Raw genomic sequence first — 16,814 nt, 5'->3', positions numbered from 1 at the left:
CTGAGGTTTCCAATACATACAAGGATGGAAAGGAAGAGTCATTGCATATGGGGTAAAAAGCATGATTAAATTTATAGAGAGTGTGTGTGTGTGAGAGCGAACAACCCGATGAGACAGATCGAGCTTTTCTTGCACAAGCAACTGAAAGTGGTATATCGGTGCTCTGATCCGTGTGATCATAATCTTTAGCGATCCCAAAAACAAAGAGAGAGAGAGAGAGAGAGAGAGAGAGAGAGAGAGAGAGAGAGAGAGAGAGAGAGAGAGAGAGAGAGAGAGATAGGCTAATAAGGCATTGTTAGTCTTACATATTTTATTTGTTTGGGATTAAGTGCTTTTCTAAGAAAAGGTTAAGTAAAGGAAAAGGTTAATTAAGTATTAATAGAAAAGTTTAATTAAGTAGTAATAATAATGATTAATAATAATAATATAGGGTAAGTGCTCTTCCCTTTCTGGAAATTTTTGAATGTCCCATTTTCAGTTCAACCTGATCCAAAGGAAAACTCAGAGGAGAACAGAGCAGAGCAGAACAGAGCAGAACAGAACAGAACAGAACAGGGGAGAGCAGAACAGAACAGAGGAGAGCAGAACAGAACAGAACAGAGGAGAGCAGAGCAGAACATGGCATAACATCAAAGAGAAGAACAGATCATCGCAGAGCCAGAAGATGACATAACACAGCAGAGCACAACAGATCATAGCAGAGCATAAGATAGCACAGAGGGAGCGTCAGAAAAAAAAAAGCATAGCATAGAGCATTTAGAGAGACAGAGACAGAGCCTAGCAGTATGGATTCTCACATGGCGCTCGAGGTTGGCTCCCTGGATCCAGACCTTCTGCAGCTTCTGGAGCACCCCAGTAATAACAACAACATCAGCATCAACACCGCCAACAACATTAACACCTTCGGCATCAACTCCACTTCTTCAAGTAAACCTAACCCCGTCGTGAAGCTCCCTCTCGAAGAGCTCTTCACACACTGGCTCTCCCTCCCAGAGACCCAACGCCTGGTAAGAGGCAATTGAACCGCAATTAAAAACGAGAGAGATGAGAGACACTAGATGAGTGAGCGGAGAGGAGGAGCGAGAAAGATGAAAGATGAGAGACGAGGGTTGAGATGGGATGTTGCATGCCCCCACACCTCATGATTTTGAAGGGATCTGCACCAGTTCGGAAGTGAGCCCATCTTCAAAACAGAAAAATGTTAGTGTAGATACCTAGAGCTACAATAGTAGGTCTAGTTAACCTTGGCTTCATTTGTGTTTGGATGAAGTGCCAACCAATTCTCAGGCCTTGCATAGATAGATTGACTTTGTTATAATCATCAGAGATAAAATAGAACCGCGCGACAGAAATATCATACAAAATTGTACCCAATGAGCATACAAAGAGAGAAAGGGAAGTATGGGTGGTTTTTGATGGAATGGGTGGAGCTTAATTGGTGAGGTTATGTGGTATCAACCAAACTTTCATGCATTGGACACTATACAAATCATGGCCACGTAGTAAATAGATGGGACTTTTTGCAAATATGGCAATCAGTTAAGGTAATGCCCCAATATGGGAAACAGACAAAAGATGAGTTTTTGGTATACTGGAAAGATGGGCTTTTGGAAGATAGAAAAGGCTATCTAGAATTTCATTATAGTGATACTACCTCCTTCCTCCTTTTTCTCATAATTTCTCGCTCATTATCCCATTTTCCATGAGCACCATGCTCTGTGGACAATGGAACAATGATAAAGGAAGATTTCCAATGGGTGTAATACAAACAAGAGAGGCAATTTAGCTAAATCTATGGTCGTGGGTCATGCAATTCATTAGTGAATATTGTTCTGTTCCACGCTTTTGAGTTTTTCTATTTTTATGAGTGTGTTTAGGTGAAATAAACTCTTCTGGCTGGATTAGCCAGAAGAATTATACTGATTTCGAAATTACCTATCACGGTATTGATGTTTTTTTATCTTGGACATCAATATCTTGATTTCTCTATGTCTTCAACATGGTAGATGAACTCCGTCAATTTAGAGTTTCACGACAAGATTTTTTATGGAGGACAATATATTAAAGGATGTAGATATACATATTCAGCATGGATATTATGGATGCTATATAATAATTGACTTGTATTTAAGATAAAGTCGAGAAAGATACCTTGGAAATTCCAGATCTATATATTATTGGGAACCAGATAATTTGTTCTTATGGATAACCTTGTGCCTTTGCTGCCAAACATGCATCAACAACAGAGCTAGAGTCAATATCTGGTATCAAGACAATCTATACCCAATAATGGTATTTATGGATAATTTAGTTCGTAACCAGACTCATGAAAAAACTGTTATTGACGTTAATGTCAAGTATGAATGATTCATTCAAATAAATATGACCAGAAGAGTAAATTTCAACGTGGTTATAAAAGAAATTCCTGATTGAGGATAAATTTGTCACCTTTGGCAATTGTCCACATTTTTCTTTGAAAGCTCACTTTTTGTGCTTTAATGCCGCTTTGTTCTATTTGTTGAGGAAACTCTAGCATGATCTCAAGCTTCCTCAAAATTCATCCAGGGGGCTGTTCCATGCATTCACTAGGTTTTCATGGATATATTTTTTGGTTCTTGTATGCTTCTGAATATTTCAAGTGCTATGGAATGATAATATTCCATGCATACAGATAGGAAAAATCGATTCATTTAATGCAATTGTGCATGCAGGTTTTATCATTGCTTGAGGATGCCAAGGCTGGGGTGGCATTGTCTGTACCTAGTATGGGAAATGCAACGTTGTCAGGTTCTATATTACCCTCAATGTTCTCATCTGGAAGCACACCTCCTCTATCACCTAGAAGTGCATCTGGTGCACCTTTATCTCCAAAATCATCCTTGCGCAGAGGTGGAATTGGTCCATTTGCCTTGGGATCTCCTTTAAAGAAATCCAGCGAACCTGTCAGAGAAATTATACCACAGGTCACACTCACTGAAATTATACTATTTGCAGTTTTTGGATATTTGTAACATGTTGCTCCAATGGTTTCTGCAGTTTTACTTTCCGAAGGGTCCGCCTCCTGCGAAGGACATTGCTGAACAGTGCCTGTATAAAATTGATCAAATTTTTTCTAGTAATCCGGATGGCTTACCCATTCATGGTATTTTGTCGTCCCATTGATAGTGCATTTATTCATAGGTTTTATGTAGGGCAGATGCATACTATATATCTACATAATTGTAATAGAGCATGTACACCAGAAAAGTCGCGATCTTTTTGTTTGTGGCTCGTTTTTCATTGTTTTATTTTTATCCAGGCATGTTTATAATTTTTCTTTTTTTCGAATACATATTTCAGAGTTTAGAATGAAAAGATGAGGGTGCATTATTTTTTATCTGTTTGAGAATTACATTACCTTCAGATAGTCTGCCTTCTTGTCAAATATCATCTGCCCATTTTCTTCCATGAGATTGAATGGCTTACCTTGAAGATTAGAAAGTATTCAATATTTTGGCATATTATCAATAATTGAGAAATGTGGATGATCTCGAAAATGGTAATGTAGTTTTGTATAGGAAATTATATTGGGGTTACGTAAGAGGAAGATATGGAAGAGAATTAAGTTTATCCCACAACCATTTACTGAAAGACTGGCATCTCATCTGGTGTAATTACATTGGAGGAAGATATGGAAGAGAATTGAAGTTATGCTACGACTATTTATGGAAATATTGGCATTTCATTGTGTTGAACATTTCATGTGTACCTTGGCACGTTGAATTGCATGATGGTTTCTCATTTTGTCCGGTTCTTTTCTCCGCTGTCTAAGTTGATATTCATGGTTGGGTAATGTTAGTTGGTCATGCATATAAGAAATTAAGGTTAAATTACAACCATCTACTGAAAGATGTCAGGTCATTCTATCAAATCAGGGTCTATGTGAGAGGAAGACATGGAGGACAATTAATGTTATGTGAATCATCTATAGAAAGATTGACGTTTTATCATGTTCAAGATTTCATCATTCTCTACCTTACACCCTCGTTTGATGGCACATCATACACTGGAGACTCCCCTCATTCCTTCCAATGTAGTCTAAGAGATTTTAATTTGACTTTTATTTGATGGTGCAATCCAGGGATGCAATTGATTATAAGGTGTGCAAAAGCACAATGCATAATGGTATCTTTTATGCAAGCAACAGTTGCGCATTTTAGGATTTTGCATGTGCATAAAATGTGGTTATTTGTCAAGGTAAGTAACTGTATTTGTTAAGCTCTATTAACTGCCTTTTGTCATTTTACAGCTTTTGTACCAATCACAAAAGATGTTTGCAGGATACCGTCCTTCTTTTCAACCTTATTATTCAAGAAAATTGATGTGAACAATTCAGGAGTGGTCTCAAGGTATTTCCTTATTACATTCTTTACATGTTATGCATTGTAGGCACATTTACCTCAAGATCATGGCAGCTTTCTTATCTTAGGTACTCATTATATGAATGAATCAATTTCTGAATGACTTATGCCTGTTTCAGAAATGCATTCGTTGATTATTGGATGCGGAATAATTTGATCTCTGCAGATTTACCAACTAGAGTGTTTTCTATCTTGAAACAACCAGAAAAGCCATATCTGACACAGGTGAATCTGCTATTCTTGTTTCTTTAGCACATAGAAACATAGAGGAGAGCAGTGCTTGAAATGGGATGCAAGAGTCACTGACCTTGATGCAATCTTTTCTTTCTTTCTTCATTTGGCTGTTTTGCTACAAATGCATTAGCATGTATTGGGATTCTCATTCAAAGATGGTATTTTCTAGACTAGAATGTGCATCTAACTTCATGCTTTCTCTTGGGAGAACCTTATATTGTGAGGTGTAGTTTCTGTATTCTAATTTTTAATTTCGAGTATATATGCCAAAAATAAATGATGGTTTTCTAGGATGATTTTCGGCCAATTTTAAGGGAGCTGCTTGCAACACACCGTGGCTTGGAATTTCTACAAGACACTCCAGAATTCCAAGAAAGATATGGTAATCTGTATATTCTGGGACTTGTTTATTAGAACATGAAATGGGATATGCATGAGAATGAAATATGATACTGATTGTTAAACAAGAAAAAATCCATTATTATCAAGCCTCTGCTGTGAATTGTTCTTATTAAGACTCTACAGACTTAATATCTATGTTTTTACATTGGAAATATTTCGTGTGAAGGCTCTAGCATCCCTACATTTGGTTTAGAGAGCTGGTTTTCACTGCCTCATATATGCTTGAAAAAATTCGATGCTTGAGTTTATAGAAGAGTTGATAAAATTTCAAACTGTGAGTTCAAGTGTCAATCTATGAATATTGAGGAGTGATAACAGGTCCTATTTCCAGCTCTCTTGGGTTACTCGTTTATATTCTTCCTAGTACATGTATATTCTTTGCCATCATTATGATGATTTAGTCATAGATTTGCTACTAAAAATCTTGCCAATTCCATGAATTACATCCATATAGTTACTCCTGAATTAAATGATTAGGAAACACACTTGCACGTTGTGCAACAATGTGAAACAAAGGAAAGAGGGAGACTAAATATTATCATTAAAATGAGCCACTTGTGCAGAATGTAGTAGGTGAGGGTAGGTGACTAATGTTAGAAAGGGTCTAATGTGATTGGATAGAAGGAATGATTGGTGCATATGCACTATCATGATCTTGACAACCAATAGGAAGAAGTATAAATATGAGGCTGAGCTAACCTCATAAAACACATTAAGTCAGAAGGCTGAAGTCTTGAGACACCAGTAGTGTGGGCAAGGCTTTCATCGCAACGATTGTGTTACCATACTAGTTATCCTAATATCCGTCGTTATGGGATGTCGGTGGTAGGTTGGATATGGCTTGATTATAGCTATGGGTGGTCGGGAGGATTGGGTTCTTCTATCCAATCTATTCACCATTGTTTTACTTTTATTGGTCTATTGATTAGTAATAGATTCTTAACTACTTTGCACGTGTACAATGAAAGTAACTACTTTGCAAATGTACAATGAAAACGGAGGGAGGGAGGTGTTGCAAATCAATGGAGGATAGATAGATAGATGGTTTTTATCATCGTCTTCAGAGGTCAAATATGACCTATGAGATCTAAACTATAATGGTTTCACGTAATACATGTGAAAATGAGTAGTGATTCTTTATGCTCAAGAACTTCACTTATGAATGTCACAAATTGAGAGTGCATATTGTGACTGTGATAGAACTTCATGCAAGGATTGGGCTGGGTTAAAAAGGTGTGGCAAACATAGTTGAATGTGATCAAAGGCAAAACAATGTATCAAAGGGTAATACTTAAGACTCCTAGCCTTGTTTCGGGAAAAATGTGCGTGGTCCAATTGTCTCTGCACCTATGCCCCAAAGTCTCCCATCAAGGCAAGTGTGGACTAGCAACGTAGGTAGTATAATGTGTGAAGTGTGAGCCTCTACATTTTCCCCATATCATGATACATTGGTGTTGCAAAAAGGCTTGCCTCTTTCATAGAGGAATATATTGATGCATCATGAAGCAAGTGTGTTGCATCCCATCTTTCAAACCATTTTCTCATATCTTACGGAACACAAAACTTTGCATTTATGTGTCTTTTGGATCTTTTTGCGGGCTTCTTTATGATCCTAAGAAGTCTCTCAAATCCATTGCACAACTATTCATGAAGAGACCTGTGTATTCAGGGTTTGATTCACCTTTAGGTGGTCCTGATGCAGTAAGCATATTCTTATGATTCCTGAGAAGGTTGAAAGAGGGTTCATGCGCCCGCCTTTAGTTATAGGATCCTATCCTAGCCAGTAGTTGGGAAGGTATCTCTCAACTGCCTAAGCCTGAATAACCATTTCCACGGCCATGGTTTCAATGGGAAGTGGTCTTGTCTCGAGCAATAGGAGTCTTTACAAAGTTTGTTTCTTGAGTTGTGAGGAACTTTTTTGAAGCTGAACCATGTACTGAACAACCATTTTCACGGCCATGGTTTCAATGGGAAATGATCTTGTCTTGAGAAATAGGAGTGTGCATGGAGTATGTTTCTTGAGATAAAAAAGTGCTTTTTGACATTTTCATACTCTTTCCAAGTGAACCTAGGATTGATACTGCTCCATGCATCCACCATATAGAGAAGTATTTCTTGAGGATTTACTTTCTCCACTAATTGCACATGTTCTCAAATGCATAATAAGATCTCTTTCCTGCTTGCATGGGTTAGCATGTTCTTTCCATCTATTATTTGAGGGAGCTTTACGACCGAGGTATTTAAATCTTTCCATGGTTTCAAGTGGCGCATAATACACCGTTTATCTTTATTTTGGCTCTTCACAAGCATAATCTTCATTTCAGAGCTATTGACACTCAACTTAGTAGGCACGCTAAAGTCTTCCAATGTACTCATAAAACTTTTATGTCATCTAAAACTTTTGCTAAAAGCACATCATCTGCATACAACAAAGACATGGTGACTACAATCCGAGCAGCAACTTGTTGAATACTTCTTCATTTAAAAATTTGACAACCATTTGTTCGAATTCTTCAATGCATTGACCAAATAGAGTTGTTTAGAGTGGGCATCCTTGGTTAACACCAATGGTGCATTTGAAAAAATTTGAAATCCCATTGCTCACTAAAGCTTTTAGTATTTACTTTATGATTTTCTAGATGACTGTTGCTCTTACACTCTCATTCCTAAGGCTTGTTCAACCTCATGCCACTTATGGCATGAGCCTATTCATTCATTGAGACGATCATGGTTGTAGTGTCTTGGTTGAATCACCTTTACTGCCATCATTTTTGTTTTGTACTCGTTAACAATTAGTGCATGGATTTGATAGAATGCTTCCGATACATCAAGTAAGTGTTGCATATTATCCAAAGTATATGAGAATAAACATCATTGGCATACAAGAGTATAAAAAAAGCCCTTGCATGAGTTTTGAGCTATCTAGTTCTTCTCCTTTTTGTACCCTTGTTTACTATTTCTTCAAGTTTATTGATGCATAGACCAATGATTGTGGGAGAGAGTGGACACCCTTGCTTTTATCCCATGTTGCTCAATAAGTGCTTCAAGAAACCGCTATCCATTTCCATGAGCATCTAAATTTCTCATACACTCGCGATACTCTAATGACATTCTGATCTTTATCATTCTTTTCCAAAACAACAATGCAATGTTTTCTCTTGAAGTTGACTTTCTTCAATAATTACTCTTAGGTATAATCATTTTTTCTCTTGAACTCACTTTTTGATATAGTGTAAAAAGGCTTTCTTGAAGTTCACAAAACAACAATATAGTGTTTTCTCTTGAAGTTGACTTTCTTCCATAATTACTCGTAAGTGTAACCAAATGATTGATAGTGGAATATTTTGTTCTAGAACCTGATTGGTCAATCCATGAGCTAATCTTCCTTTCTGGATTGGTTTAATCTAATCCTTCAGCCCATCGTTTGGAAAACATTGCTTCATAGCACGATCCATGATAGTTACTGTCCATTTCTGAGTTTGTGGTCTTGTTTGTATCAAGAGCTCACTTATCATTAAAGTTGTACCCACCACTTTGCTAATGGACATCTTTTGTGCCCGACTAATGACATCTTCATTAGGCAGACATACATTATATGGTGTTCCCATACTCAAAATGTCATAGGCATTACCTTGTAGTGCATATAAAGTTTATGTACATATTGTTCTATCTCTATCAATAAATTGACCCATCATACCTTCGTTTTTGCCCTTGAGTTGTTTCCATGCTAACTTTGCTAACTTTGGCTGGATTTTAAACATTTGTGTTTTCTTCCTTTCTTGCATTTGATAATATCGCCTCTTCTTTCTCCCCACCATTCTTTCAATATTGATATAATATGAACTTTTGCATTTTTAACTTTTGCAAGCTTGAGCATTCCACCTATATGTGCACTGAAACATTGATACCCTACCTTGAGAATGACATCCTTCATTTGCTCCCAAATTGTTTCCACATCTCCACTAAGGGAGAGTTTCTTGACATAATTTTGAACCTCATCTGCAGATAGATTAGCTTTTTGATTGCAAGTTTCATTACGTGCCTCTTTTGTACTGTAATGCATTGATCATTGCATGAGACTTTGGTTGAAATGTGCAAGTATAAGGCTTGTGGTTTTGAGTCTAATGACAATGGGCCAATTCTGAATGTATTCACCATGGATGCATCACATTCTTTCACCATTACATAGTCAATTACACTTCCTCCTCTTGAGGTTAGGAGACATGTCAAAACATTTTTCATTAGAAATACATGGCTACCATTGAGAATCTTCAAGTTTTTGCAATTAAGCATATGTGTATGAGAAGCCTACCATGATATAGTATTATGAACTTTCACATTTTGATAAGTTACAACTCTAGTATTAAAATGTCCCACAACCAGCACTTTTCCAATCTTTTCATATGTAAGAATGTCATCACACATATTGGAAAAAGGATCATCACGATCTAGCTCATACAAATTATAGTTTTTGAACTCTCTATGAGGAATTTAACAACTTGCCAAATAATGTTTATCATCACAATGTGCTACTTCAACCCATATATATCTTTGTATTCATCATACGTACATACTCACATGCCATTCTTGCTTGCGGAATATTACTTCTAATGCGGCGCCATATAGGTTTTATGATGTAGTCATAAATATTAAAGCACGTGCTTACAAAGCATGTTTGAACCCATTCATGCTTGCCACCTTGCATCCATGCAATCTAGGCATTCATGCAAGCATACTATTAGGTTATCATGCATTAGCCTTGTGGGTTGGAGATACCTCGTAATGTTAAGTATATAGCCAAGTTATCTATATTATAAATAATATATATAAAATGATAATTATTGGTTAAAGCTTAGATATATATATAATAAGGGTCATGGGTTCAAGTTCCCCTATGACTTTTTTATGATGACTATGACTATGGTAATATATATATATATATAACACATATTCTACATTTTAAATGGCCATTTCAAAATGTTCCATGCATTTAAAGTATTGTAAGTATTACATGTATTGTACATATTTAATAAGTATTTTTTATGTTTCCTAAAAATAAATAAAAATTTGGCCTAAAAACAATGGGTAGATTTAATATGAATATAGGATGTATTTAAAATATTTCAATGTATTTAATGTATTCTGTGTTGTGATGAAAGTCCCTTATGTTGGTCCTATTAAATTATATGAAAATGTTTTTCTAGTTTAATAGGAGCAGTCTAAGAGACTTTAATCCCAACAACCTCCCACTTAAAGCAACCAGGTTACTCTACTAGATAACTCCCACTTGCTCAAGGCAGTGTTGGTGAAGTGTCTTTGATAAACACTTTGTTAGAAAATTTGCCAGATTCTTGGTGGTATCAATCTTTACTAGTTGGATTACACCATTCTCTATCACCTCTCTAATTAAATGATGTTGAATATCAATATGTTTAGTCCTTGCATGATAAACAGGGTTCTTTGCTAAACATATGGCACTTTGATTATCAGAATGTAGGACTGGATTTTGCTTTGGGAGGGCCAAGCTCAATATACAAGAGAGCTAACCATATGGCCTCCTTAAAAACTTTGTAGCTGATATATACTTAGCTTTTGTAGTAGAGAGTGCAACAATTTGTTGCAGGTGTGAACACCACGAAATAAGTCCCCCTGCAAGAGAGCATTTAAAGTATTCAATGTATTCTCTGCATATTCTACGTTTTTTATCTTTGGAACAGTGATTCTAAGTATTTAAAGGAAAGGTAGAATACTTTCAAAATACTTTACAGGAGTATTATATGGCAAGTAGTTTACAACTATGATCCTAGGACACCAATGCTTTGCTCCTTATCATGTAGGCAATCATTGAGAAAAATGGTCTCTCCAAATATTTCTGTCATCCAATTTGATAATGTCAATTCGGATCACTCCATTCTTTTCCACCTTGGTCATGTTTAGATGGGGACAATCGAAGCTATATTGGAACAGGGGTAGTGCAGTTATGCTTATGCCATGCGAGTTGAACTGTTGTTGTGTCTCAGCATACCAACAACAAATATCTCTCTGTTTAGCAAGTTGTTTTGAGTACAGAAGTCTGAACCTTACATACCTTCATTTAGGGAGCTACCAAAGCCATTGGATACCAGTCATTGATCAGAACAATGCCTTGTGATTATTGCGGTTTCTGCCATCTCCATCTTCATCACCCATTAGTACTGTGATCTTTCTACATGTGCTGCTGTTACTAGTGGCTTTGATTTTTTAAATGCCTTTTGGTGTAATCTTTCGAGGTGGCATGGCTCAAATCTAGTTGATGAGGTTCATTTTCAGGAATAATGCTTCTATACCATCATTGGGGATGCTGCCAGTCCAGCATGGATGATCTCATGTGGGTAAATGCCCTGTGCTATGCATCATCTATGAAAACATTATGACTAGAAAACGCTCTATTTTGTATCTACATATATATGGGGAGGTGTGGAGCCCACATGTAGTTGCACTATACATTAGGACAAGGATAATCATGGTGTTGAATAACCATACATTTTGTATTGTGTTCTTGAAGTGTACCTGATGACATGGCATTTCTAGCAACGCAAAAGCTGCAAATCCTTGAGTGAATTGATGCTTTGTGACTTGGGTCCATTCATGCTTGTAAATGTAATTTCTAAATATACATAGGAGTCCACTTCTTCAATTGCCTGTCTGATAGAGTGTGGAAGATCGTGACCTTGTGCGAGATTCAGAGATCAAGTCATCTATATGATTTTGGTCATAGAAATGTACCCATATGTAGGAGTGAACTGGGAGAAAACTGTTATGAACAGTTGTAAGATGCCAAAAAGGCTAGCAGCAGCTTAACAATAACCTAAAACAAGAACTATATTTCTTCGTGAGGCTCAAAGTCTTTAAATACAAAAATGAGAGTGGGTTTTTGTAATCCAGGCATTTATCTAAGGAGATGAATATTCCTTGGTACATAATGAGTTAAAAGTAGTGGAGGAATGTAGAGAATGGAGCAATGCTTTAAATGCTGTTATAGGTATTGTAAGATCTAAAAGTCAACTGTAATAAATGTTGGAGTAAAGTAAATCTACAGAGAGAAAATGTGCAGAGAGAGATTACAGAAGGGAGAGATCAGTTCTGGGCCTATCACCTTCCAGCATCAACTACTTCGATTTGCATACCTGATAGGGTGAAGAGAGCTTGTGGAAGATCATGGCCTTAAGTCTTTCCTAGGTTTACTATGATCAGCCAGATTTGCATACCTGATAGGGTGAAGAGATCTTGTGGAAGATCATGGCCTTAAGTCTTTCCTAGGTTTACTATGATCAGCCATTTTTCGTGGCAAAAAACATCAAAGGCGTTGTTGTAGACCTGCATAAGATTCAGAGATCAAGATTATGTCATCATTGTAAAGACAAGTGTGGACAGGTGTACTTAATATGTCAATTCTCTTACTCCGTTCATATGTGACATTGTCTGCTACCTTATTGACATATAGCCCAAAGGAGATAGGGAAGAGTGGGAATTCTTGCTTCACTGAAATGGTGCTTGTGATTACCTCTGATAGCCCCCCTGGACACCTAACTCGTCTCAACACTTGGTTATGGAGTCCATGCATGTCCACATCATGTCAGTGGGAATCAATGAATGAAGTCTTTGTAGGAAACATTCCCTGGGTATAAATACCAAAGGCTCTATAGAAAATCTATGATGCATCCATATAAGTGCTACTTTTGCCCCTCTGTATGGTCAACCTAACAATGTAATGTAACGATGTGGGCGGTGGTAGAAGAGGTTCTCCTAAATCCTACTTGGCTTAGGGCTTGTATCTCTTTGACCTTGATATTGAGTACTGGGCTCTGATTCAATCACTGCTTCATATCTGTGTGGAATTCTTTGAGTGGAGTGTCAAAACCTCCTTATCAATGTGTTTGCTCAAGGGGAGGTTAGACTGCCTTCTGCATTTAAGGATTGTGCTTGGATTTCTTAGGTATTGGAGATTATGGCACATATTGGGAGTCCTTTTGTGTTGTGCTCAATATGGGGTTTTGAGACATATTCACCTACGGACATCTTCAAAAAGTCAAAGTAATCCATGGACGAAAATCAACATTCACAAATAAATGCTTTGGTCATCTATCCTGTATATAAGTACCTAGTACCCTAACTGAAGTACACTATACTATTTCGAGTCCACCATGTAAGATTGCCACACACATCCATGTGCATGTCCATGTCCAGGGCTAAATGATCACACCAATGCCTTCTAAGGATATGTCTCCATGTCATGCCATAAGAGAAAAAGTTACATCCACATGAATCTTATAGAATGGCCATTAATATAAAAACAATTACATTGTACCTAACTTGTATGGCTAGGTTGCAATCAAACAACAATAATATAGGGACCATAGTATGATTAATATGGGGTTAATACAATGTAACAAATAAGCAAACCTGGAAGGAGTCTGTGAGTGGATCTGTCCATGAACATTTTCGTAGAATGATGCCGTATGACATCAATGTCATCTGTAGTGAACTGTTTGGTGGATCTTGCTGGATCTTGTGTAATGATATTCTTCATCTTTTGATGTAGGCAACATCATCTATGTGATGATCCACATATTCTTGATACCTGCAGTGAACTGATTGAAATGCTTGGTGAGGTAATATCTATCTACACATTGCTGGCTGTACATGATCCAATGTCTCTTGGCACAGCTTTCCAAAGAAGTCTGACATCTGTCATTTGTACATGTCTTTTATGTGCTAGAGAGGTAGTGGATGCATCCTTGGAACTCATTATATACTGTGTAGGGGCGGGCATGTGTAGTGCTCATCAGAATCTGACTCTGTATGACATAGTTGACAAATTCTCCTCTCAGAGAGGGTAGGCATCCCATTGACTATGTGTCATTTGCTTGTTTCTTGTTTACCTGATTATCCTTTTCGAATCCTACCTGCACTTTGTGACTGTGTAACTATTTGTGTATCCTTCCTATGGCATAATATAATACCTCTTAGCAACAAAAAGTAGGCGGATACAGCTCAAGAGTGATAAGATTGTCTAACAAAGACTTGGTCATGCAATCAACCCCTAAATTGTGCAGTATCTACTGCAATCTAATAAATAAAGGCAGTTAGTGAGATTTGAACCTTGTTGGTAAAAGTATGGCATGGCAATATGGTAGTCCATCTGTTCGGAAAAAGATGAACTTATCGTTTTTTCTTGTTATGCAGCTGAAACTGTTGTCTACAGAATTTTCTACCACGTAAACAGGTCAGGAAATGGTTGCATGCAGCTGAGGGAATTAAAGCGTAGCAATCTAATCAATGCTTTTCAACAAGTTGAGGCTGAAGATGATATAAACAGAGTGCTCAAGTAAGCTGCTACCTTAGCTTGACAGTTACATGACAGGTTTTATGTATTTATGTGTATGTACGTGTGCTTCCCATGCATGTTTTTGTGGGCTCTGGGAGTGTGTTATCATCCATGCGTATATAATGTATGCGTATATTTAAAGAAAAGAGGAATAAAGGTGAACATATAAGGACTGTTTCAGAATTTTCTTTTTTCAATAGGTACTTCTCTTACGAACATTTCTATGTAATCTACTGCAAATTTTGGGAGCTTGATACTGATCATGATTTCCTTATCGACAAGGATGACCTTTTGCGATATGGAAACCATTCACTGACATGGAGAATTGTGGATAGAATATTTTCTCAGGTATGTTTTTGTGCGTATGGTATCAGATGATAAGGGCAGTGTCTCTATGCGGAATTAAATGCATTTCTTTGAAGTACATATAGTATTTAGAAATACAGGACATGTTGCATGTTATGTTTTTTCTTTTTTCTTTTAGGCTCCTAGAAAGTTCACAAGCAAGGTATCAGGGAAGATGGGATATGAAGACTTTGTTTGGTTCATATTATCAGAAGAAGACAAGACATCAGAAACAAGTCTTGAGTATTGGTACAATGTTTTCTCTATTTGCCTCTTCGCTTTTATATCGAAATATCATAGCATTTTGTTTACGTAGTGAAAACTTCAAGGACAAAAAGGAAAAATGGTTATTCTGGTGGGTTTCTGTATAAATTCATATGCCAATAGCTAAGCTACATAAATACTATTTTTCAATGATATGAAATGATTTTTCTGTACAGGTTTAAATGCATCGATTTAGATTCTGATGGTATAATTACACCAAAGGAAATGTTATATTTCTATGAAGAACAGCTCCACCGAATGGAATGCATGGCACATGAACCAGTCTTGTTTGAGGATATTGTTTGTCAAATGATGGATATGGTTGGCCCAGAGGTTTGATTTTCATTCTCATATAGCTTGTAGTGTAAAAATTTGTTTTCAAAATTGTAGCAAACCGGGGGCTTATATCGTTTGTATTTAACTTTTGCATAATTTTCTTTTCATTTATTGGGTGTGCATATTTTGCAGAACGAGGGAATATTAACATTGCGAGACCTAAAGAGGTGTAAGTTGTCAGGGAATTTCTTCAATGTCCTTTTCAATCTGAACAAATTTGTGGCTTTTGAGATGAGGGATCCAATTCTCATTCGTCAGGTAAAACATACGTAGCCCATCCTCATCTGCTTACTAGATTTTCTACCTGAAGTTTTCTATTTCAACTTACTGATGTTTGTTTCTCAAATATCACATGACACAATCATGGTTTTAAATCTGTTGGTTCTCATAGGACACTTGGCTTGAAAGACTCTTAAAATGGGAACCCTAATAACCCTACAAGATCAAACAACATTCACAATCATGATTACACAATTAATATAATCTTTCCTCAAACATAATGTGTTCTACATGTAAAAACACTTCTTTACACGTTATTCCCTTTGGTGTTAATATAATTACTTTCTACTTAAGACTTGAGATATTGTCGATGATGATTGATGAAATTGAAACTGTCTGTATAAAAATAAAATGTTGCAGGAGCGTGAGGAACATACCTTAACTGAATGGGATAGGTTTGCTCATCACGAATACATACGTCTATCAATGGAGGAGAACGGGGAAGATGCATCAAACGGTAGTGGAGAAGTGTGGGATGAACCCCTCGAATCACCATTCTGAGGTTCTTTAAGATTACTATCATTTTAGACGCTAAAGGCTTTTTCCCCAAGTGTTGATTAATCCCATCCAAGTTTTCCTTTCTCTCTTGTATATTGGAACTTCATAATTCAAACACTACACAAAAGAAGGTTAGTTCATGTCATCTTCTCTCTTGGAAGACCAATAAAAGTTACGTGCTCTGCTCAATCACAACAACAATCACATACAGAGCTTCCTGAGGTTTCTTTTATACTATTGTTATTGAAAGTTGAAATGGGAATTCATATCCTCTTTCAATGATGATGATGATGATTGACTTTGATGGACACAACTGGATTGGTCTGTTGTAATATAGAATTTCATTTTACAGTAAATTTTGGTGTGAATTGACTGTACCCCTTTGCTATAATGATCCATTCTGATTTCATAGAAAAGCATTCGAGTATCTATGCTATGGGTTGCATAGCTTACGGATTACAGTGATTTTGGGCATTTCGACGTGACTTAAATAACCAATTAGCTAGCCCGTGAAATCTGCAAGCAGTTAAGTCATCAGTTTTTTGATTGATTATTCATCCCAGGATGGAATGTACATTCAAATTACACATGTCGCTCCATTCATGGTGTCAAGTACTATCAATACTGTTTTGGAGTTTCTTTTAGGTGTGCTCCCTGTTTTATATTAATCAAGTCTTTCCTCTCAAAGA

General features: G+C 36.8%; 1 protein-coding gene across 1 annotated transcript; it reads left to right on the top strand.

Annotated features, from left to right (window-relative positions):
• Positions 1 to 752: 752 nt before the first annotated feature.
• LOC147858792 (putative serine/threonine protein phosphatase 2A regulatory subunit B''delta) lies at positions 753 to 16,481 on the top strand. Its single transcript, XM_087325376.1, has 12 exons — positions 753 to 1,007; positions 2,712 to 2,963; positions 3,037 to 3,142; positions 4,289 to 4,388; positions 4,520 to 4,625; positions 4,926 to 5,016; positions 14,262 to 14,403; positions 14,604 to 14,751; positions 14,888 to 14,997; positions 15,189 to 15,345; positions 15,481 to 15,606; positions 15,988 to 16,481. The coding sequence occupies exons 1-12, from the start codon at positions 786 to 788 to the stop codon at positions 16,126 to 16,128; spliced, it is 1,701 nt and encodes a 566-aa protein (XP_087181502.1). The 5' UTR covers positions 753 to 785; the 3' UTR covers positions 16,129 to 16,481.
• The last annotated feature ends 333 nt before the right edge of the window (positions 16,482 to 16,814 follow it).

The sequence above is a fragment of the Azolla caroliniana genome, unplaced genomic scaffold (assembly GCF_043228905.1).
Source record: "Azolla caroliniana isolate FFs.n. ecotype wild unplaced genomic scaffold, voAzoCaro1.0.p SCAF_10, whole genome shotgun sequence".
Classification (NCBI taxonomy): Eukaryota; Viridiplantae; Streptophyta; class Polypodiopsida; order Salviniales; family Salviniaceae; genus Azolla; species Azolla caroliniana.
The sequence above is the reverse complement of the archived record's forward strand: the minus strand, read 5'-3'. Positions and strand labels throughout refer to the sequence as shown.

Coding starts and splice junctions, on each gene's coding strand:
- LOC147858792 (XM_087325376.1), top strand. CDS start 786: ATGGATTCTCACATGGCGCTCGAGGTTGGCTCCCTGGATCCAGACCTT. Junction 1,008..2,711: donor TCCCAGAGACCCAACGCCTG/GTAAGAGGCAAT, acceptor TTGTGCATGCAG/GTTTTATCATTGCTTGAGGA. Junction 4,389..4,519: donor AATTCAGGAGTGGTCTCAAG/GTATTTCCTTAT, acceptor TGCCTGTTTCAG/AAATGCATTCGTTGATTATT.